We start from the raw sequence: 25,027 nt of genomic DNA on the forward strand, positions 1-25,027 counted from the left end.
GAGGGGAGGGCACCAGACCAGCCCTGTGACGATAGAAGTTTAATTTTGGTATTCGACGGCGTAGGTGAGTGGAAGAAGAAGAAGCCGACTAGTGCGGTCGTGCAAACATCGGCTCCCGCTTCGATCAATGTTCTTGCGCCGAATTTTTGTGCCAGCCCTGAGAACCTGGTGGCGATCGACGCGTCGTATCACAAGGATTACGTGGATGCCCATTTTTTGCCGGTGGGTCCATTTTTCGCTTCGTTGGAAACTGTTTTCTGCGTGCCACGTAGAAAAGGTGCCAGCCCCTGGCTCGCGCTGTAGGCCTAGGCCTCACGCGCACGACGGAGTGTAGGCATGGCCTCCGGCTCAGCTGTTGAAGGCATGGAGATCACCCTGGAGGAAGATATCGGATGGACGACAGCCATCACTCGCCGAAGGAGACGCGCATTAGCCGCTGGCGGGAAATCCGTGGCTATAAAGGATACCAACCATGGCGGGAAAGGTAGTCGCCGCACGGCCACCTCGCAGAACGTGCTTAGGCGCGTCGCTACCGCCTCTAGGATCCCGATGCTACCGAGGGATCACATCAAGATAATTGTCCGCCCCCGTGGCGGCCTCGACGTTAAAAAGTTCAGCCTGGTGCATCTCTCCAGAGCGCTGGCCATGGCGGCAGCCTTAGCGCCGGAAGACACGACGGAGGACACGTACTGTCCGAACGGCTGTCAGAACATCTTGGTGGTATCGACTCCGCGGGAAGAAAACGCAAGAGCTTACGCCAAGGTACGCAAGATCCATACGAGGGATGGACCCTTCGAAGTGGCGGCCTACACCGCAGCAGGAGAAGATACATGTAAGGGTGTTGTTCGCGGTATCGACCTGGACATTAGCGACGCGGAACTGAAAACCCTTTTCGTCAATCACCGAAATCCGGGCCTCGTCGAGGTACGTCGGATCAAGCAGACTACAACGGTGGTGGTACTTTTTGAAGGACAAAGAGTGCCAAACCACGTTATTTGTGGTAACGTACTCATGCCCTGTTATCTCTACCGACGACAGATAGATGTGTGCTACGGCTGTGGTGAAATCGGACATAGATCCGACGTGTGTCCCAATCCGGCAAGTGTTAGAAAGTGTAGGGGCTGTGGAATCACTTCCCCACCTGAAGATCATCATTGCGATCCCAGGTGCGCTATTTGCGGTGGCGCACACCCAACTGGGGACCGAAAATGCAGTCGAAGATTCCAGATGCCTTACATTGTGAGGCAAAGGCGTCGTAGGCGCCAACGACAGCAAGCACGCTGTAGACAGGTGGCCGAAGACATTGAAGACAGCAACAATTCCCAGCGCAAAGGGGACATGCTAGAAAATGACGCCAACTTGCGCTCTCGCACGAGAGGACGCTCCAGCTCACGAGGACGCTCCCGCTCCAGGGGGCGTTCTCGATCCAGAGGACAACCCAGCTCTGGAGAATCTTCTGGTGTTGACCCGCAACCCCGAGGACCTGGGTCAAGATCGAGGTCCCGTTCACAGTCGACCCCAAGAGCAACCTGGGCCGATCGAGTCAAGAACGGAGGCCTTGGGAAACCAGCACAACCGACAAGGGCAAGGTCCAGGAGTACTAATGGTAGGGCACAGCCGGAACGTGAGTCAAATCCCCGAATATTGGCATTAGAATCAGAAAATCAGAAATTAAGGCAAGAACTGTCTGAGCTCAGGGAGGCTTTCAAATCCTTTAAAGAAAGGTCCGAAACACCCAGTAGTCAGATGGACACAACGGCTCCAAAACCCTTGGCCGGCAAACCTAAACGTAAAGCCCCCCACCCCGTTCCCATTAGCGAAACAGAGGAAGAAGATTTAGAAACCTCTGAGGCAGAGGAGATGGGAGAGAGTGAGGCACCCCCCAAGAACAAAAAAATCAGAATAGCCGCAAGGTTAGCCACAATAGACAGGACTCTGGCGAAAATCATGGAGCTCATCACTAATCTAGATGCTCGAGTGGGTCAACTAGAAAGGCCCAAAGTTAAGGCAAAGGCAAGCGCAGCGGCTGCATCGGCAGTCCACGGAGGCACAAACGGCAGCCCGAGCGCGGACTCTAGGGGTTCGGGCAATCAACCAGTGGTATCATAATGGCTTCAAACGACAACAATAACATTAAAATATGGCAGTGGAATTGTGCGAGTTTCCGAAGGCGCAAGGCTCCCCTGCAGCAGCTTATTAGATCGGCCAAAGTTAAGCCACACGTTATTCTCTTACAGGAAACACTAGCTAAGGAGGATATCTCTCTACCGGGTTACAACTCCGAAACCTTGACCATTCCAGGGGGTCGGGGAATAGCGACTTTGGTTCGAAAGGGTACCTCCTATGAAACTCACGAGCTTCCCAAGTACAAGGTTGGTCTAGAAGCACAAATGATTGAACTCATTCTGAAGAACAAAAAAGCAGCTAACGTGTATATAGCTAATGTTTATAGCTCTCCGCAAGATAGGAAAAGGGATTTTAAGACCCTCTTGGGCCGCATTTCCAGTAAGGCAGATACAGCCCCACTCGTAGTGGCTGGGGACTTCAACGCTCCTAACAAAGAATGGGGCTATGGTCATCAGAGCGTCAAGGGTACTAATTTAGCAACCACGGCAAGTGAATTAAAATTTGCTCTTATTACAGATGCTAACTTCCCCACGAGAACTGGTACCTCTACTACCAGAGATACAACCCCCGATCTTACATTCCTTCGGGGAATTGAAGGCTCATGGGACAATCTGCAGGAGAATTTAGGAAGTGATCATTACATAATTGAAGTCATCTTACAGACGCAACCACCACCACTAAGGAAATATGAGTATGTGGACTGGGATCTCTTCCGTAAGTTGCGTAAGGAAACCAGCATAGATGACGAATCTTATGAGGAGCTCTTAGATCAACTAAAGACAACGATTAAGAAAGCTACTAAAGCAGTCTCAACAGAAATCGAAGTCCCAAAAATGGACTCCAAGCTAGCTCACATGCTGGAAGCGAAAAATTCTCTCCTAACCAGATGGAAGAGTCACAGACTCAATAGAAGACTTAGAGCCAAGGTTGCCCAAGTTAATCGTGATATCGAGACATACGCGGCTCAGCTTTCACGTCAACAATGGGACGAAACTTGCTCAGAAACAGACGGCAGATTGCGCAGAGGAGGCAAATGGAATCTATTGAAGAGCCTACTTAATGACAAGCTCTCCAGAGGTACTACAAACCTCGCCATAAACAGACTCGTCAATAAACAGATAGCTATAGGGCGGACAGCAAGAGAGGTCGCAAACGACCTCGCACACATGTACCTGCCACTTAAAAATGAATATGAAAACGAAGAAGAAGTAAGCGAACCTTACTCCGGAATATCGCAACCGGACTTGGACAGTGACTTCACTGCAGCTGAGATAAGGCATGTACTTTTTAATTTAAATGGGAGATCTGCCCCGGGTCTGGATGGCATCACAAATAAACTTTTGCGAAACCTGGATGATGATGCCATAGACATAATCACGGTCAAAATTAATAGTCACTGGAGATCCGGCACTGTCCCACCGGAATGGAGGGAGGCCAAGGTTACGTTTATACCGAAACCCGGGAAACCACTAACAAAGGAGAACCTCAGGCCCATATCACTTACATCCTGTATTGGCAAGGTAGCCGAACATGCTATTCATAACAGGATAATAGAACACATAGAAAACCAGGAGCTTTTCAGGCACAATCTCATAGGCTTTCGGAAGGCATTATCCACACAGGACGCCATGCTCATGATCAAACGGGCTATTATTGACGACCCTAGCAGGGACGTGAAGGGCATCCTGGGTCTGGATCTTAACAAAGCATTTGATACGGTTGCACATAAACATATCCTACATGAAATCTCAACCTTGAACCTGGGAAGCAATTTTTACAATTATGTGAGGTCCTTTCTAGCTAATCGGACAGCTCGGGTCAAACTCGGTATAGTCACAGGCGGTCCATACAATTTAGGCAACAACGGCACACCACAAGGTTCAGTATTGTCCCCACTCCTCTTTAACATTGCCATGCACAGGCTCTCAGAGGAATTGTCCAAAATTCCGAGCTTGGGGCACGTCATATACGCTGACGATATCACAGTGTGGGTCCCAAGGGGGTCACTCGCAGCGCTAGAGCAGACACTACAGGCAGCGGTAGACACCACAGAATCCTTCCTTAAGGGCACCGGACTCAGGCTATCACCTAGTAAATCTGAGCTGCTGCTTTTTAGACAGGGGAGACAAGGTGTTAGAAACCTTGTGCCTTTAGAAACTCTGCCAATAAAAATCACAGACAACACAGGACGGGTCATACCCAGAGTAGAGCAAATAAAAATTCTGGGTCTTCTCATTGACGCAAGGAGCTGTAACGCTACAGCCCTGAACCGTCTCACAGGTCAGGCCAACAGTACTTTAAAGCTCCTGGGCAGGGTTTCAAACCGAAATGCAGGCCTGAAGGAGGACAATCTCATCAGAGCATATCATGCATTTTTCATCAGTCATGTGACGTACATTGCATCATACCTGAACTGGGGGAAAGGAGAGAAGGCTAAGCTAAACGCACTTATACGCTCCGGACTCAAAAGGGCTCTGGGACTCCCGCACGGAACGAGTACCGAACTCCTCAACAAGTTAGGACTACACAACACTATAGATGAGCTCATTGAGGCACATTCGATGTCACAAATTGCAAGACTCTCCAACACTAAGTCAGGGTGTAAAATTCTAGATGAAGTCGGAATACTGCCTCGAGGAGGAGACGTCTCTAAGCTCAAAATACCCAAGGAGGTGGAGACACAATTAGTTGTGGACCCCATACCTAGAAATATTCATCCTGTGTACTACAAAGGCAGAAGGGACGCCAGGGCCAAATGCATTCTGGGTAAACTGCACCAACAACACAGCTCAGCTCTTTTTGTCGATGCGACTCGTTATGGATCGGGCAACCGCTACGCTATTGCCGTGGTCGATGAGAGCGGTAAATTAATAAGTGCGGCATCACTAAGAACGAGCTCCATTCATGCCGCCGAAGAAGCAAGCATAGCACTTGCAATTACAATGAGGAGAGGCTCCACAATTTTCTCCGATTCCCGTACAGCTATTAGGAATTACTCAGCCGGCTTCATCTCAGCGGAAGCACACAAGCTACTTAAACACAGCATTAATACTCATAATTACGACCAACTGGATAGCTCACACCTAGTCTGGTTTCCGGCTCATCAGGGCCACTCGGTCAGCCCCAGTGGCTGCAATCCTAACGAGCAAGCTCACTCTGCTGTGCGAGATCTCACATGCCGCGCATCAGATCAGGAACTGCTCCAGGATGACTGCGGCTCCTACAAAGACCCACTTACTACTTATCACGAGATCACCTCACACTATAGGGACGGCAGAAGATTTTTTCCTCCCCCCCATCAGAAGCTCAACCGAGCTCAGGCAGTCACATTAAGAATGATTCAAACTAAATCTTATCCCACACCTTTTGTGCTTAACAAAACTGACCGGGACTTTCCCGCGGAATGTAAAAGTTGTGGACACACTCCGTGTCTATTTGATCATATGTTCTGGCTGTGCCCCAACCAAAGGGCTTCGGATCTCAACAGTGAGGAGGACTGGAGTCGGCGCATATCCAGCGATGTCCTCCAAGATCAACTCCTGGCCGTCCGGAGAGCTCACGACATCGGGAAAGCCTTTGGCCTACCGGTGCCTACGTGGGCGGAGCCACCAACATAGCCCGGGGGCTTGTGCCCTCGGACCCTAGTTTCTCTGGACTAAAATAAAGTTCTTGCCATGCCATGCCATGCCGACGGCGTAATCGGGTAAAGATGACTTCTCCCTCTCCATCCTCACCATGTACATCATAAACAGCAGCGGGGATAAAGGGCACCCCTGCCTGAGTCCCTTGTTGATTTGAACTTTCTCCGCGCTTCTCATCCCTTCCCATTCAACGCAAACGGTATTTTCTAGGTAAATCTCTCTCAAAAGCTGTAGACAATCGTTACCTAAGCCTTCCCCTTCCAGAATATCCCACAAAATGTTGCGGTCTACGTTGTCGTATGCTCCTGTAATGTCCAAAAAGGCCACATACAACGGTCTGCTTTCTGCTTTTGATATTTCCATACACTGAGTAAGAACAAACAAGTTATCATCCAAACGCCTACCTATTCTAAAGCCATTCTGAAGCTCTCCCAAAATGCCATTATTCTCTGCCCATGCTTGGAGCTTTAATTTGATTGCCTGCATTGCTAGCCTGTATATTACCGATGTAATGGTCAACGGTCTATACGAGTTAATTCTGTCTTTCTCCCCCTTACCTCTATAAATTAAATTCATTCTACTTTGTCGCCAACTGTCTGCTATTCGTCTATCTCTTAAAAATTTTTCCACTGCTTTCACCAGAGCTTCCCTACTTTTTGGTCCCAGTTCATTTATAAGCCTAACGGGAACCTCGTCTAGCCCTGTGGCTGTGCGCTTAGGAATTTTCTCTTCCGCTTTCTTCCAATTTAAATTTGTCAGCACCAGCTCCTTTTCCACTTGGGTCTCTTTCATGCTATTTTTTTCCTCAAGTACAACCTCGTCATTGCCTTGGAAGGATTCGGCTGTTGCGTTTCGGATGTAATTTATTGCCGCTTCTCCTTCCAGTCTGTTTTCATCTTCGTCTAGGATATGTTGTTGTATTGTTGCTGACTTCCTGCCTAATAATTTTATGTGATTCCAAAATATTCTAGGTGCGGCCTTCTTTTTCTCACGTATTTCTGACAACCAACGTTCACTTTCACCTTTTAATTTTGCTTGCACCAGTATTTGAACCATAGACTTTTTCTCCCGGTATGTTTCCCATTTACTGGTTACTTCATCCTGTGGCAACTGCGCCTTCTTTGCCTGCCTGTGCTCTCGAGATGCTTTCTGTCGTTCGGCGATCGCTTCTCGTATCTCCTTGTTCCACCAGCTTTTCGGTTTCTTTTTTCCTTTCCAACGAACATGTTGTTTCTCTTTCCATATTTCTGTCGTTATTACACTTAGAAGCTCACCATATTCCCACTCCTTACTTGGCCACTTGCCAAGTTCTTCTTCAACTCTAGTGACTATATTTGCTATTTGTTCAGCGTTCAAATTTGGACTGGCCATTTTGCTCTCCTTGCTCTCTTTCCCAACTACATATCCCATTTTCAATATGATGCGCTTATGGTCACTCCCTATGCTGCTAAACCCTTCCTCATCGATGACCATTTCTCTCAACTTATCATGAATTCCTTCTGTCATCAGACAGTAATCAATGGTCGATTGCCGGTTTCCCACTTCCCACGTGATCTGTCCTTCACACTTAGGCCCTGTATTCACGATCACGAGGTTATGTTGCTCGCAAAGGTCTAGCATTGATTTCCCGTTAGTGTCGGTATAGCCATCTAAATCCTGTATGTGGGCATTCATGTTACCTAATAGGACAATCTCAGCACCATTCCCGAAACCCTTAATATCAGCGCTTATCAGGCACGTACCCAGGATTTTTTTTCGGGGAGGGCCCACCACCTCCATCATCATCATCATCATCATCATCATCATCATCATCATGTTTTATGTCCACTGCAGGACGAAGGGCTCGTCCTGCGATCTCCAATTACCCCTGTCCTGCGCTAACCGATTCCAACTAGCGCCCGCGAATTTCCTAATTTCATCGCTCCACCTAGTGTTCTGTCGTCCTCGATTGCGTTTCCCTTCTCTTGGAGCCCATTCTGTAACCTTAATGGTCCAACGGTTACCTAACCGGCGCATTACATGACCTGCCCAGCTACATTTCTTCCTCTTGATGTCAATTAGAATATCGTCTATAGCCGTTTGATCTCTGATCCAAACCACTCTCTTTCTCTCTTAACGTTATGCCTAGCAATCTTCGTTCGATCGCTCTTAGCGTGTTCCTTAACTTGCTCTCCAGTCTCTGCCCCGTATGCACTGGCAAAATGCACTGGGAAATGCACTGGCAAATGCATTGGCACTGGACATATTGCACTGGCAAGATGCACTGATTGCACACCTTACTTTTCAATAGTAATGGTAAGCTTACAGTCAGGAGCTGGAAATGTCTGCCGTATGCGATCCAACCTATTTTTATTCTTCTGTGAATTTCCTTGTCATGATCATGGTTCCCTCTGATTAATTGACCTAGGTAAACGTACTCCTTCACAGTCTCTAGTGGCCGACTAGCCATCCTGATCTCTTGTTCCTTTGCCCGGCTATTTATCATTATCTTCATCTTCTGCATAATAATATTCAACCCCACTCTTACACTCTCTCTGTTAAGGTCTCCAATCATTTGTTGTAACTCGTCTGCATTGTTGTTGAATAGAACAATGTCATCGGCAAACCGAAGGTTGCTCAGATATTTGCCGTCGATCTTTACTCCTAAGCCATCCCAGTTTAATAGCTTGAATTCTTCTAAGCACGCAGAAAATGGCTTTGGAGAAATTGTGTCTCCCTGTCTGACCCCTTTCTCTAAAGGTATCTCCCTGCTTTTCTTGCGTAGAATTAAGGTAGCTGTAGAACCTCGTAGATATTCTAACGCGAAAGACGAGTCAGCAAGAAGAGAAACCATTTGTAGATTATATTTACAACAATGGTTGCAGCGCTGACCGGTTAGATTCACAGCGCGAGCCCAGTTCGTTCTTCCTTCTCTTTTCTGGAGTGATGGCGCCTACGCGCCTCGTTCAAACAAACAGATACCTCACGCATGTAGCAACATTTTCCAAGCTTTTTACGTAAGCGTTCTATACTCCTTGATTACGTAGTGCCTCTACGATTGCTGGTATCTCTATTGAATCAAATGCCTTTTCGTAATCTATATAAGCCACATAGAGAGGCTTATTGTACTCTGCAGATTTCGCGATAACCTGGTTGATGACATGGACGTGATCCATTTTAAAGTGTCTCTTCCTGAAGCCAGCCTGTTCCCTCGGTTGCCAAAATCCAGTGTTAACCTTATTCTATTGGAGATTATTTTCGTAAATATTTTATATAATACTGGGAGCAAGGTAATGGTCCCATAATTGCTCAATTCTTCAACGTCTCCTTTTTTTGTGGATTAGTATAATGTCTGTATTCTTCCAGTTTTCTGGGGCCCTTGCAGTCGATAGAAACTTCGTATAAAGAGCCGCCAGTTTTCCAAGCATTAGGTCTCCTCCATCTTTGATTAAATCGACGGTTATTCCACCTTATCCTGCCGCTCTTCATCGTTTCATTTCTTGCAGATCCCTTCTGACCTCATCGCTAGTTATAGGAGAGTTTCTGTATCCTGTTCATTACTGTTTCTAAGTGAACTATCGTGACTCCTCTGGGTATGTATACAGGTCAGCTTAGAATTTTTCCGCTGCTTTTACTATATCTTCGAGATTGCTGATGATATTATCCTTCTTATCGTTTACTGCATACATCATGGTTTGTCCTATTCCAGGTTTCTTCTTTACTGATTTCAGGCGGCGTTCATTTTTTACGGCTTCTTCAGTCTTTCTCATGTTATAGTTTCGAATATCAGTTATTTTCGCCTTGTTGATCAGGTTTGACAGTTCTGCGAATTGCGTAACGCTGTGCGGCCGCCAGTCCCATACAACCGCGTAGAGCGCAGGACTCTGCGATTCTAGACGTACTGCGTTCACTGCGAAAGGTTAGAAAAACACCCACATAAGCACAGCAGAGAAGTGGCTACGTGAGGCGGTGCGACCGACAACTGTAGAAGAGTCATTCAAAACAAGTAATCGTTCTCCACTTCCGGCGGCCTCTTCTCTACTTCCTTTTTAAATAAAAAGATGTTGATACATAAATATTCTCATAAATAACGGTTAACTTTTTTATTATTCGCTTTTGCTTGCAGTTTGGTTGTTGCCTTGGCTCTCCCTTAGTAGATCGCTTTATTTCTCAACTCCTTGCGATTTTTGTTTCCAGTTGCCAATTTTGCACGAAAAGTGCTATACAGTTTGGGAAAAACAGACGAGGTAACGGGCGACAGTCATCTTGCTTATGGGTTTAAGGGTTATTGCAGGGTTTCATGATGTACGCTCTTTCACATTATTTTATTTTCCACCTTATCTAACCCATATCACGTGTATATGGTTCCGGGCATCTGTCAGCGTCGGGGCGAGCCGTAACTCAAGGAAACAATGAGGCAAAGGGATAAGTTAAACGCAATTGACGTTTTCTCCCGCCGCAACTCGTTCCATGAGAGTACAGACCAGCTGAGTAACAGCCGTATCCCTCTCATGGTTCCAGGATCAGCCTAAACAAAGAAGGTTGAATTGACAAAAGCAACAGCTATGCGTGCGACGGTTGAATAGATGGTGACAACTGAACACATCTCGAGTTAATCGCGCGCGTGCGGAATCTACGAGAAAACTGTCCTTCACATCACAAGAGATGCCGATAACTACCGCCATCTAAAAGGAGTGAAAAAGGCAGCATAATGCTGACCGATGAACAGCTGCGAAGTCTCAACATTGATCTGGCGGCGCTTTAGGAATGTGTGAGCAGTGGTGGCGTGGGTGGGGAGAGGGGGGGGGGTACGCCACTTGATTTCGGGGGGGGCCCGGGCCCCCCCGGGCTCCCCCCTGGGTACGTGCCTGGCGCTTATGCATTCCACTAACTCTTTACTCTTCTCTGTGCAATTTTTTCCGGTCCACAAATACGTAACTCCCAGCCAAGTTTCTTTCCCACTCATTGGACCTGATAACCAAAGATGCTCTTGACATTGTGAATTTACTCTTTTCCATTTGGCTCCCTGATGGATGAGCATTCCGACTCCCCCTCCCTTTCTTTCCGACTTAGTTCTGTTGCACCCTTCCCATACATAATTCTCAATAACTGGTGGCTCTTCTGAGTCTCTAAGGTGCGTTTCTGTAACAGCATACACCCCTATTTGTTCTCTATGTAACTGCTCCTCAATCTCTGCCCACTTTTCCTTTCTTCTGCCGCCCTGCATGTTTATGTAGCCATAGCATGGCGAGCTCTTGTTCTTGCTTTCCTCCTTTTTCTGTTATCGACGGTGATGCTCTGCTGATGTTCCCCTAGGGGACCTTCTTCATTACTACCTACTCTGACCTCCTGAGCGCCCGCGGGCCCCCTAAAAAAGCAACAGCGCGACCCCCAAGTCGCCAGCCCACTTCTTGTGCTAACCTGTAATTGAAGTGGATCCCATCTCGTTTAAAACCACCACACCTTCTCACTTCCCTGTTTACTTCGACAACCTCGAAGCCCTCCTCTCGGCTCATTTTCCATATTTCCTCATTGGCAGCCATTACGGCTCTTTGTACGTGACTGTCACGCACAGGCACCTCCGGCACCGTGCACACCACGATCTGCACTTGAGGGGATAGCTCGCGCAAGTCATCCACCCCCTTCGCCAAACGCTGGGCTAGTCCTGGCCCTTTCCTGTTTAGGACGTCATTTAGCCCACCTGCTACTACGGCAAGGTTGCGTACGTGGGCATTTTCCGTGAGCTTTTCTTTTGCTCGCTCCCTGACAGCACGCAGTGTCCGCCCTGGAAATGTGCCCACCGCCACTCTTTTGTCGCCTTTCACCCTCTCCACAATTGCTTTTGAGCACCCAGCCATGTTTGAGTCACCAGCGATAATCACCCTTTCACTCTCTCCTACCTCTCCCTGCTTCCCTGTGTCCTTTTCCGCGTGATTCTGACTCCACAAAGGGCATTGTCCCCTGGGCTCCTGCTTTTTCCGCGTGGCCTCAAGGTAGGTGCCGCTCTTTCTAGCTTCCTGTGGCTGCAGCGTCGCCTCACTCGGGGCGTGTTGCGCTGCTTCACTATAGCTACGTCGATTCACCGGCGGCGAGCTGGCGACCGCTTGCTTTGGCTCCCTGCCTCCCACTTCGCCTCTAGGGTCTACCCTACTTTCTGAGTCTTTGCCACCGCTTTGGTGTCCTGACCCGACATTCTCCGCTGCACGCGTCTCAAGTGCGTCGAGCCGCTTTTTCAGTTCGGCGCTCCTTTCTTTCTCTTCGTCAAGCTCGGCCACGGTCCTTACTAACTGCGCCGCCTGCACCGCTTCCACCTTGACCAACTCGGCGACTTTCGCCTGCAAAGCTACCCGCTTCTCCCGCTCCTCCCTCAGGTCTGCTTTCAGCTCTTCGAACTTGGCTGTCCAATTTCCTTCCAGTTTTTGGACTGCTTCCCTGACCCCTTCGCACAGCCTGCACGTAAAGCTAGACTCCTCCGCGTCTGCTAAGCTCTGGAAACTGGTCTCGTCGAGGAAGCACCAGCGCAGGCACTCGTCGCACTGCACTTGCTCCGCGTCCTCCGCGGCCCTCCCTTTCTTCGGTTTCATCGCTAGGCCTACGTCCTTAGGCTCAACGAGCACGTCTGCCAAATCACTCACGCAAAGCCGACCTCGACCACTATCCCAAACAAAACTAAAGAATTATCACTCCCTACTCCATGTAAGCATCCGAAGAGCTAGCTGAAAGAATTAAATGAGCCTATCAAATAGGTCCCTCCTACCACCTAGGCCTAACGGCGGAGCCGCCAGACCTAGACAAAGCCGGTACGTTTACTCACGCGTTTACTACACCTACCAAATATTCAAAATTGGCGCCCATAGTCCATGCAAAAGAAAACACTTCGAAACACTAGCTAATAAAGATAAAAGAGTACTTAGCTACGAACGAAGTCGCTGAAGCCTCGTGCACAGGAGCGTCCGCGAGCCACTTCCGCCACGTCCCGCCGAGAACGTCGCTAGCGAGCAGGGCGCCATCTGGTGGCTCCCAGAGACCGATGCCAGTTTTGCGGCCTGCTGGTGCCGGTCCGCTCAAGCGAAGCTGCAGACGAGCGTTCGGGCTGCGACCGACGCCGGCTGCCTTCTGGGAAGCCCCCCCTACGGGGGCCATCGACTACAGCGTCTTTGCACGAGGCAGCGAACGGCTGCTGCCTTTCGAGCTTTTGTTCCTAACTAAAAGGTAGCCCCGAAAGGAGATCGACGAACCTTTGACCTTCTTTTGAGGTAACGGATGGCCTTCGACGTCAGATGCACGCGGACATCACTACGAGCTCGGGATCATTCCAAATCGCCAAGGATGACGAACTGCTCTTGAGTAACAAGTTGCGCTTCATTAAAATCGCCGCAGCAGAACACCACGGGCCCAAAATAACGAGTTTCTGTAGTCCGTCTAGAACAGCTCACCATTCGAATAGCGCTCTACATTCCCACTCCATTGTAGAATTCAATGTTATCTCCACAAAACCAAAGCGCACAGATAATTATTATAACTCATCAAATAATAAATACTTATTTGGAGCATAACTGCGAGTCGGCCTAGTTGGAACATATTCATATTGATACTTTTTGTGCGCAAACAAACAGGGACGAAGAATAGGGGCAACACAAGGACGAGCGCTTTCTAACAACTGGTTTATTTTTGAAGAACTACTTACTTAAATACCCACAGAACTGCGCGATCTAGTCAACAGAGCACCCTACAGCGCATATGATACCCGCTGATCTGCGCCTTCAAGTCAAAAGAGCAACGTCAATACTACATAAAACACTTGTGATAAAAAAGACGTGGACAAAAGCCACCTGGTCATACTAAAAACAGCAAAGTGCAAAAAAAAAACAACCACTTACAATAAAATGCGTTAAAGATGCGATGATAGAAGCGAATTTTCTTTATCTAACAATGAAACAGAAGGATGGCTGATGCATTTATCTTTTTGTTTTTCTATCCAGTATGCTTCCACGATTTCCCTAGCGGTTTGATTCCTATGCCTGTATAAAATGTCTGTGCTAGTAAGACAAGGGGAGCAACCATGTTCTTGGCAATGCATTGCCAAATGCGTACTAGGGCGACCTTTAAGGCTAGACAAGTGCTCCCTTAACCTAGTGTTAATGCATCTCCCAGTCTGCCCTACGTACACATGACCACACGTCATAGGAATCTGGTAAACAACGTTCTTCGCGCAATCAACAAATTGGGTCTTGCGCGGATGTTTAACAGTGCATTCTTTCTGTACATCACCCTTACTTTCAAACTTCTTTTTAACCTTGGAACACACACTACCTATTTTGTTTCTTGCCGAAAATACTACTTTTACTTCATAACAACCAGCCACTTTTTTAAGTCTGTGTGAAAGGCCGTGCACATACGGAATCACTGAAACATTGGAGCCTCCATCCTTCTGCCTTTGATTCTTTGTGCATTGTGCTTTATCCTTGTTAAGTTCTTTCATTAGTCTAGCACACGTCGCCAGCAACACAGCGAGCGGGTACCCAGCCGTACTTATTGAAAAACTCTGAAGGCCTTGTGAATTGTTTGGCACTAGATAGTACAAGCTGCAGCTGGGGATTCAGCATAGATGTTCAAGATCTCTACTATTCCTTACCGCAAGGGCCCCTAATGTGCAGTGTTAAAGATTGCATAACAAAGGAAAATGACGAGGTGTCATTCTGCAATACGTGCGGCATGGCCGTTGAATCCTTTCTTGAACTTCTCCATTTTTATTTAGCGAATACACATGTAGGGTTCTGTGGTGAAACTTATATACAGGCAAGGGGTGTGTGCATCGGGTCAAAGGTAGCTCCCATCCTAAGTAGCATTTTTTGGGGAAGCATAGACAGAGAGCTGGCAAAAGATTTAGAAGGTGTAGTAAGTAAGATATACAGGTATGTCGATGACTACTTGATTTTAGGTTGTCCTGTAGACAAGGGTGCTTTCAGAAATAGGGTTGTAGAAGCCTTCAATTCTCTGGGAAAGGGCTTAACATTTACTTCGGAAGTACCGGTAGATAAGAGGCTACAGTTTCTTGATGTCAAGTTAACATTCCTACCGGAACATGTGTGTTGGTCTTTCTCACCCCGAGCTGGAAAACCGCTAATGAACTATGCCTCAAACCATTCCAGGCTTGTGAAGAATGGAATAGTCATTTCGTGTTTCCGGTCAGCGTTGTTGAAGTCATGCCACCACACTGTAAGGATTGCATTCTTTGAGCAAGTTGACAGGTTGAGGAAGGCTGGGTACCCGCTCGCTGTGTTGCTGGCGACGTGTGCTAGACTAATGAAAGAACTTAACAAGGATAAAGCACAATGCACAAAGAATCAAAGGCAGAAGGATGGAGGCTCCAATGTTTCAGTGATTCCGTATGTGCACGGCCTTTCACACAGACTTAAAAAAGTGGCTGGTTGTTATGAAGTAAAAGTAGTATTTTCGGCAAGAAACAAAATAGGTAGTGTGTGTTCCAAGGTTAAAAAGAAGTTTGAAAGTAAGGGTGATGTACAGAAAGAATGCACTGTTAAACATCCGCGCAAGACCCAATTTGTTGATTGCGCGAAGAACGTTGTTTACCAGATTCCTATGACGTGTGGTCGTGTGTACGTAGGGCAGACTGGGAGATGCATTAACACTAGGTTAAGGGAGCAATTGTCTAGCCTTAAAGGTCGCCCTAGTACGCATTTGGCAATGCATTGCCAAGAACATGGTTGCTCCCCTTGTCTTACTAGCACAGACATTTTAGACAGGCATAGGAATCAAACCGCTAGGGAAATCGTGGAAGCATACTGGATAGAAAAACAAAAAGATAAATGCATCAGCCATCCTTCTGTTTCATTGTTAGATAAAGAAAATTCGCTTCTATCATCGCATCTTTAACGCATTTTATTGTAAGTGGTTGTTTTTTTTTGCACTTTGCTGTTTTTAGTATGACCAGGTGGCTTTTGTCCACGTCTTTTTTATCACAAGTGTTTTATGTAGTATTGACGTTGCTCTTTTGACTTGAAGGCGCAGATCAGCGGGTATCATATGCGCTGTAGGGTGCTCTGTTGACTAGATCGCGCAGTTCTGTGGGTATTTAAGTAAGTAGTTCTTCAAAAATAAACCAGTTGTTAGAAAGCGCTCGTCCTTGTGTTGCCCCTATTCTTCGTCCCTGTTTGTTTGCGCACAAAAAGTATCAATATACTTATTTGGTAATTATTTCACATTTATAGGTGCGTCTGCACCTATAAAGGTGAGCAGATGCTCACCTATATAGGTGAGCAAATGCGTTTTTATGAGGTGTAACATACACGGGCGCCAATTTGGTATTGTTTCTTGGTGCGCCCGCCTTCATACTCCGCGAGTGAAATGGTGACGTTACACGTGGCCTTAGTTGACGACTTACTTGCAACCTGACGAACTGAATCGACAAAGAAATTGAGTTCTGACAGACCAAATAATAGTGCATATAATTGTCTACCTGATTGATTGGATACATTATTGTTTCACACATTAATTTGTTCAACTGCTAATACATTATGAATGAATGAATGTTCATAGTGATATGGTAGCTCTACACGGTCATACAGTATTTTCTGGTTATGGTCAGCAGCTTGCCTGTGGGATCATTGACTGCTTCCGTACCAGAAAGGGCCATTGTGTCACCAACTGTGCTCACTGCTCTCAATCACGAAGAATTTGAACATCTCGTCAAAGTATCTGGATTATTGTTTAATTTTCATGATGCACATTCGTGCTCCTCGTGTGTATATTTCCTTGCTTTTGTTGTCTCTATTTGATTTCGTACCTGTCGAAAAAGATTATTAGTTGAGAGTGTCAGCGCATATTTTTTTCTTGCCTTATGTCTTCGTTTGCGTAGCGCTGCCACATCACGATGACTGGCTGACTGACAATTGATTGAGTGATTAATTAATTCATTCATCGGTTCATTGATTGATTCATTAAATAATTTGTTAATTCTTGGAGAGGCGCACGGACAGGCGGCCAGGAGAACTGAATGATTGTCGGAATGGGGAGGGGGCAGCCATTCCATTCGTCGAGTGTTGCGCAACCGATCGATTGTGTCGCCAAGTATGAAAGAAGCGGCTGTGGGCGAGTCGCACCGAATTTTCGCGCTTTTCTTTGGCAGCTGCCGGCGCGGACCGGGCACACACGTCAGGCAGACGGCCACTTTGTCTCGGACCACAATTGATTTATCGACCGGCGGTCTTCGCGCGCGTGTGTGTGTGGCACCGCGGCGCCTCGCAAGGCGACAGGTGCGCGCCACCCTTTTCGGCCAGTCCTGCCCTCCTCACTTCGCAGCACTGCTCCGCACCGCATGCTGCAACTCGCAAAGCACGGCGCGCCACGCCAGGATCCGGGTCTCGCGCATCGCATTATGCAGGCTCCCGTCACTCGGTGGCTGCTCCGGGCGCGTGCTGACAAGACGTACCGTTACAGGAACTACATGTGTCACGTGGTGCAACAGCACTCCTGCCAATCCTTTAGAACAAGCTCCTGCGTCGAGCGTCGGCTTCCCTCGGGGTAATCGAGCGAACGAGCGCAGGGAAGGATGAAAGAGCGAACGCGGGGCGCAGCGGGGGATGAAAGATGGCGAGAGCGAAGAGAGCGCGAGGAGGAAACCGGAAGGATAGGGCGTGGTGAAAGGATGAGGAGGAAGGCTGAGTGACGTACGAGACGTGCTCCACGGCGGCGGCGAGCGCGTCCACCGATGCCACACATGGAAACAAAGCGGTGGCGTGGGCTTCGAACACACTGCGCATGCGCTACTTCGCCTGCACCGCCGCCCCCAGAGAATGCGCTCCGCGCGAGCCACGCATTCCCGTGTCCACGCTTTTTTTTTTTCAACAATGAGTGGCGCAACCGGTGGAAATGCTTCGCCTACCCCTGCTGCTAAACGAACTGCTCGACCAGAAGCTCAGCGCATCCGCCGAGAGGACCCTGTCGCTCAGAATGAAATTCTGTGCCACAATATATCGCAAATTCAAAGAACCTATACAGCTGCGGTAAAAATTCGCATTAAGGGTATCGTAATTTTCGGTGAATTTTTTTGCTGGTTTGTCTGTTTCTGCAGAACTGGAAACGTCCAGGTACCCATGATTTGCTTACATTTCTGTGTTCCACGCTATTGGCGGCGAGGAGTTACGGAGTCGCCCTCTATCGGAAGCGCCTCGCTGGCGTAGTATGAGGGATCACGCGGCGCGCTCCTCATAGGTTTTGCTGTCAGCGCTCAGTGAAAACACCACGCGCGAGCTCTTCCGAACATTTCTCTAAGTACTTTCGAAGCGAGCGAAGTTTTTTTACTGTCTAAATAATAATCTTGGGCAGACTGAAAGCGCACAATCGTTTACAGACGCTATCTCTTTACCAAATACGTACAGTGAACGCCACTGCGCGCGGTCGCCGCGATGGAGTCTCCCGAACCGGCTTCTTGCGTGAAAGGTAGGCAAACGCTGAGAGCGAACTATGTGAAATATGTTCTTATAGTGTTTGTATAGCTAAATGGAGCGTAATAGAATGAAGAGGCCTCAATGCAGCGATCGCACAGATTCGCAGCGACCGACTGCGCGTCTGCATGCTTGTCCGCGCACTATTTCGCCTTCGCCGCGTGCCCGTTTTCGCACCGTGCCGTGAGCTTTAGGCCGCAGAATATGAGCGTTTGAGAGTATACAAGCAACCATTGTTGCGTGGGCGCTACCAGAGCTGTTCAAAAAATAATTTCATTGTAGAGACTTCGACGCCTACGGGGACTGATGTGCCGTCGCGACGATTCAATATTTTTTTTATCTTCTAAATTCTTTTACCTTTCAATATTATTTCTAGAGTTGCGTCGCACTGTATGTTTATCGGTGTTCACAGCGTGCGATTTCCCGCTGCTCCTTTTTTGTAATCTAGTGGATTAATTCATAACACAAACATGACCATACGCCATGCTTTTTTTATGTGCTTCTTACCGCTCCCTTTCCACTCCACTGAACTTGCCAGTATCTATAGCATCGACAAGTTCATAGACCAAACCGTCATGACATTACTCGGGCAGCGGACTCGGGCGAGCGTCTCAGTGCGCGTTTTCAGAACATCGCAGACCGAGCGCCGTAGCAGAAATCTTCCTCGCGTCTGTGCTTGCTGCATACCCGATGTAGCCGATGACTGTTTGCCAGTTTTATGTTTCCCGAGCCAAGCTTCAGGCAGCTTCTTGTCCTGCGGCTGCGTGTGAATAAGGCTGACACGGGCCTCCGTTACGTACGTCCGGCATTGCGGCACCGAGCAGTAGCCTACCATGTTGCGCGCCTTCAAAGGCAGCCACTACCTATTGTAGTGCTTTCAAGCGTTGGAAAAGAGACACTCGAAGCGGGAAAATATCGCCACTAAATGAGGACCGTAGCGTACGAAGGAATTTAAACTCTCGTTTTCAGCTCGCTTCGGCGCTCCCGAAGCAGCCGACGCGGCCGCTATGTCCACGTGATCCCTCCTAGCACGTCACGCCGACGGTGGCGCCAGCTTTTCCAGTGGTGGAGCTCGAGGCCAATAGCTGCTGCTGCGTGGCAGCTAAAGTGAATCCGTGGCTATGGTTAGCGATAAGAAAAATCGCAGTTCTGCCACATAGAAGCCGAGGTGTAAAATAAAGGATAAGAAAAAGCTTGCGGATGCTTTGCACGCTAGTGCTTATTATAAAATATGGTATATGATATATGCTTGTACTCGTATAAGGCTATGCAACCCGGCGCGGCTCGGGGCAAGACAAGAGGCAACCCACTGAGCACGCAGGCGAACACTGGCGCTGGTATAGATCTGACAGCTGTGGCCACTGCGGTGGGTCCTTCTATACACTATATATTGTATACGCGTGTCAGGGTTTTCTTATTGCTTGCTTTCTGAGCGTTGCCTGTTTTCTTGTATGCCAGTAGCTAAATGTATGTAGGCCACCGAGATCATTTACGCAGTGTACGCAAAAGTCATTGCGAAAAGCGCGTGACTGCTTTCGTTCGTTTCACGCAAGCGCTAGGGGAACGCGCCTGCTTCCCGTCGCCCTGATGTCGCTCTTAACCTGATCTTGAATCGAACCCATTTTATCAGTTATCACGCGACCTTGGAAATTTTCAATTATTGCCTATCTTGAGCCAACTGGCTGCTTTGCAAATTCGAGACCGCTCTCCGAGTAAAAGATACTCGGAACGTGGCCTTATCCGTGACTGGCCCAAGAAGCGATACGAGGGAAATGAAAAAATATGCAAGCACTTCAAGGTCGATTCAAATAGGTCGCGAAGCTTCGGGCGAAAAGCGGTTCAGTACAGATTGTCACCGACATCAGCATGGGGGGTTATGGGAGCAGCGATTGAAACGCGACTATGTTTGGAGGGAACAAACATTGGGAAAGAAAAACGTGTTTTTTTTAATTCAAGCGAGACACAGTTAGATTCATTCAACGAAAATAAAATTCCTAGTCAATTTTATATATTCGTGAAGAGTTAAGAAAATACAAGTTTATTTATTTTTATTATTATTAATAAATGCATTTCTTTTCAGCGCCCATCGCTACAGGGGGCGTTGACGCCACTATCACTCGCAATGCAATGCACGTCTTGAAATGGGCAGAAAAGCGCACTCGTAAAGTTCACTTGTTGAAATACGCCCCCCTCACAGTTTGTGCTTTCTTGCTTGTCGAAGTTTGTATGAATTTGGTGACGCGGGTAGCTTCATTGCTTAATGTGTTCAGTCAATAAAAGTAGTGAGGTACTACCGCCAGATAATTGTGTAGTTGTTTTCGCGCGACTTCGCTGGCCGACGGGCTTGGCATCCGACAATAGGATCAGTACTCTACACCTAAACCTTTCGTCGGCCTCCAAGGAAAGTATGTTCTGGGCAGGGATGCGATTTCGACAACCGTACGGCTGGCCTTTTCCTGCATCGTTTTCCATGCTGAAAGCTCGAAGCGCCCATCAAGTCGAATGGCGGGGCATTTGAATATATAGCTCCAAAGGCAGGACAAAAAAACAAATTTCGCGCCTTCGAAAACAACATGACGTCACTTCTGCTTTTAACGGACATGGCGTCAGATTATTTTTTTTTCCGCCGGAAGTGTTCCCACCACATACAGTTGGCGCTAAGCCCCATGAACCGCCGATGGACCGCCATGTTTTGAACGTATGGGCTCCTATGGAAGCTTCGATACCAGGTATATTTACCTTGGGCACTTTACCGTGATTTATTATTTCATTGGGTAGAAAAGAAATGTGCTCACAGGTTCTACCTTGTCGGTGAAAATACCATGACGTATAAGGTTTGCTTGGGCTTCAATTGTCTGTAGTACAAGCTGTCGAAGTGCAGCGCAAGCGTCTGGCAACCTGCACGGCTGCGTTGGTGCGCTATCTGTTTAATTCCACGTCAAGTGTTTCGCAAAAGCTATTGCTTAAAAGCTTCTTGTATCGCTATGGCTTCATTCTTTGCAAAGTGTTTCCCTTGTCATGCATGAGGGATGAGTAGCCGGAGCCTGCGAGGCACCTAAATCTCCTGTTTACGTTTAACTATAATAATTCTAGCGTGCAAAAAAAAAAGAAAAGCTGGACCCAAGAAGTGAAAAATACATACTGCTCACTACGAGCCTTAGCAAACTGCAATACAAGAAATGTTGCCAAATTGAGAAAAAGCGCAGCTTCTCGTTGCTAATAGAAATTTAGCAGTCCGACAATATTGTTGCTTCGAGCGATGAATTACCGCACAATTCTCTAAAATATCCAGCCTTTCTATATAGTAATTGGCTCAAGGCAAGCAGTAAAGTGATGATCATCGGCATGAAGAGACAGCGATGCGCGCACGTTAAAAGAGCGAGCCAGGGCATCGATCCTTCGGTAGTCATCTGCACAATTGTTTTCTAGCCAAGTAATGAAGTACAAGCAGAATTTCGTTCACTTATGAAAACAACACTAACGTTACGGTTTATGCTCGTTAACCCTTTACTGCACAATTTTTTGTTTCCTCAAAATATTATTCATGGAGTTGTAGGGAAGCATAATAGTACCTGTACTCCCATGGAAACTTACTTCAGCGAATGTCTGTGGTTTCAATTTGCAGAATAAGGGTATGTTGCATATCTGCAACAATGTGCAAATAAAGAAGAAGTTGAAAGTAAATAATAGATTTAGCGCGATTCATACTCAGATGCTTATTCGCATGAGACAATCATTGGTGTACCTATGATTTAGTGTGGAACAAAAAGAAGCACTTGTACATGCTTGTGCAGCACAGGTGGTTCCCACACTTCATGCAGTACGTCATGCAGATTCCCGTCCAGCCAGGAAACAATGCAGTGTTTTCGGGTTATTGTCAAAATGTAGAACATCGAAGCACAGACGTAAAGCTGTGCCCGTGACGACGTGACACGGCAACGTGCGGAGGCACAGCGTACTTTTGAAAAGAAAAAAAGGAAATTTGACCAGAGAACATCTTGTCCACATATTGAATCGAAACGCACTTACACTCGTGGCTGTCGTGACTAATTGAATAGTCACTGCCTTCACTATAAGGAGGAATTGCTGGGCCATACCAGCGTTTCGGAGCCATTTCACTTTTCCGAAGAAAATAAACCATGTACACGTTGTTGCATTTGTGCAACATAGCAACGCTCTGTCGCCAGGAACAAACTATTCCGAAATTACAATGTCTTTTTGAACCTACAGAGTTAGAAGGATGTGGAGCATAGCGTAACAATATTTTTTTGCGCTTTGTCTTATGGAGAAATACATTTACAATTTGTAAAACTTACCTATATCACTGCTCGTGGGCGCGCGCAGCCTCCGCCACGTTTGTTTTGGTAGAAGATGCAAAGAATTAGCACAGATTGCAGCACAAGGTGCCGCGTTTTACAGACCAATGTCGCGGATATGCAACAACGTGTACAGGAAGCTCCAAACTGACTTTGCTTCGGTTTTTATCGCCGTTCATCAGAATGTTGCGTAAATGCAACAAGGTGCAGTAAAGGGTTAAGGGCGAGCCTCACCAAGCCAAGCTAAGGTTTAACATGACGAGAAAAAAAATATAAAATACAAGAGCACGAGCACAGCGGCTTTTTTTTTTTTGAACGGTAGAGTATAGAGAAAGAAATTCAACAAGAGGGGACAGCCGGTGAAAACTGGAAACAGGAAACACGTCACCCTAGTATTCATATCAGTCATTAGACGACGGGAGCATACAAAAAGAAAAGTGAAATGAAGTTAACAGTGTTTTATTTTTTGTATTCTTTCCCACTAAAGCTAAGAAGTTTTGCGTATAAATGACCTTATACTTTGAGACTTATTTTTTCTTGGTTGCCTAGCGACAAACCAATGACACGCCAGATGCATACGCTATAGACACACCCCCGAAGCGAGCGAGGACGGCTGCGCATGTGAGCGTTCGGCGTCCCGTTTGTATTTATTTCATGCATAGCCACTTGCACTCCCTCCGTATCTTTCCGTTTCTGCTGCACATCGACACGGCACTCCTGCGTCATTGAAACCCGGCAAGTTAAGACATTTTGTTTGAATGTCTGCGCTGCATTTCAAGCAATTTAGGCTCGGGGCACGTCATCGAGCGTTGTAACACAATTAGTGTAAGATAGCGTGGCCGTCGTGGCGAGTTTGTTCGGACTGTACTGAGTCTTAACGGAACATGTTTGTGACGCTTTCTGTGGACCCCAACATTACTGTCACTTATTTCGGTACTTTTTCAAAGTACTTGATGGGCACGCTTCCCGCACAGGGCGTTGTGGCGCAGTTAATTTTGGCGTGTACTGAATCTTACTGGGACACGTTTGTGATTCTTTATAAGGACCCCAACACTATTGTAACTTATTTCGGTACATCTTGTGATACTTTTTGGGCACGCTGGCCACACAAGGCGCCGTGACGCAGTTAGAGAAAGACTGTTCGGCCGCTGTGCGCAGCTTGTCTAACATTGGTTAGTTTCGCGTGGACTGAATCTTGCGGGGCCTAGTTTGTGATGCTTTGTATGCGCCCCCCCTCTTCCCCCCAAACAACGTATACCTTCGTTCGGTACTCACGCTTGTTGAAAACGAGACAAGAGATTGCCAATAGTGATAACACGGAAGTGTGTTGCTTGTGCCAGCAGACTGCGGTAAAGAAAACGCCAAAGAGGGGTCTCCGATCGCGCCCCTGGGGCGCGATCGGAGATCTTTGTTCGATACGCGTTCTGTTCGGTTGCTGCAACGTCACAAAGTGGCAGTATGCAAAATTTGTGAGAACGGGGTGGAGAGAGCAGCCAATCGGCAAGCGGTGAACTCCCCGTAAGTTTACTTCCCTCGTTTGTCGTCTGCTTGTAGACAGTATATACAACAGAACGAAATGTTTCTCGTCTTCCAATGAATGAAATATTTATCTAAAAATGATTTTTTTCTTCTCAAGCTTAAACACGTTTTAATAAAGTAGTAGGTGTGACTACTACAATTTATAACTATTTGTTTCTCTGCGTCGTCCCTAGGTGGTGTAGCGCACAGCGAGAAAAACAAAAGAAAAAAAAACGATGGGAACATTGGCGCAATTTTCAAGAGGCAGCAACGACATTCCAGCGAATCGCTGGCATCCGATGGTGGGGTCAGTTTCGCTGTACAACCAACGTACAATTTGCTTCGAGAAACGAAAGCGACGCTGGGATTCGCTTTCTGCCCTTTCTTCAAACGCGCTTCGCAGCTCCACTCGCTGTTCTCCCTCATCGAGCAACGCCACCGCAACAACCGAAGTTCCCAACGCAAGCGCCATTTTCTTGAATTAATCTGTGGATTGGATCCAAACGTGACATTCCACAGCCGCAGCCACCGGTTGGATCCAATCCAATCCACCAGACACGCCATGCGAAGTCGGTCTCGTAAGGAGCGATGATCGCTCCAAACTTCTCAACTCCCGTCGCGTTCGGCGCCTAGCAGACGACATGCTCGGTGGGAGGATGATTGACAGGAACGTGTCGTCATTTCGACGTCACCAAAAACGTGGCCGCGCCCCGCGGCTGTTGACGTCGGCGTGGAGTTGGCCAATCGCGCGCGCCGGTAACCGAACGAACGCGCCGAACCATTTCCGATCGCACCCTTGAGCGCGCGAACCCGAAATTGGGAGGCTGCAGCGAGCGCAAAGCCACGCCCCTTGAAGCGACGTTTTGCTTACGTCAGCCAGCGGAGGGCAGAGAATGCCGCGACTAATGAAAATGGTAGCGAGCGCCGTATGGCAATCTATGTAATGCCCCAACCACTGGCACGCGCCGAAAGCTTCGGC

The 25,027-nt window shown here is 47.6% G+C and overlaps 2 protein-coding genes across 3 annotated transcripts in view; one reads left to right on the plus strand and one right to left on the minus strand.

Annotated features, from left to right (window-relative positions):
• The window catches only part of LOC135913624 (amine oxidase [flavin-containing]-like), a 125,875-nt gene that overhangs the window by 49,462 nt on the left and 51,386 nt on the right, over positions 1 to 25,027 (minus strand). The gene's annotated exons all lie outside the window — the stretch shown is intronic.
• On the plus strand, positions 109 to 5,813 carry LOC139059422 (uncharacterized). 2 transcript variants are annotated; one of them, XM_070537843.1, is made up of 2 exons: positions 109 to 1,624; positions 5,615 to 5,813. In XM_070537843.1, the coding sequence occupies exons 1-2, from the start codon at positions 337 to 339 to the stop codon at positions 5,770 to 5,772; spliced, it is 1,446 nt and encodes a 481-aa protein (XP_070393944.1). In that variant the 5' UTR covers positions 109 to 336; the 3' UTR covers positions 5,773 to 5,813. The 2 variants fall into 2 exon arrangements, with proteins under 2 accessions (XP_070393944.1, XP_070393945.1); XM_070537844.1 differs by having other exon boundaries at positions 109 to 1,606.

Source organism: Dermacentor albipictus, chromosome 4 (assembly GCF_038994185.2).
Source record: "Dermacentor albipictus isolate Rhodes 1998 colony chromosome 4, USDA_Dalb.pri_finalv2, whole genome shotgun sequence".
Taxonomy (NCBI): domain Eukaryota; kingdom Metazoa; phylum Arthropoda; class Arachnida; order Ixodida; family Ixodidae; genus Dermacentor; species Dermacentor albipictus.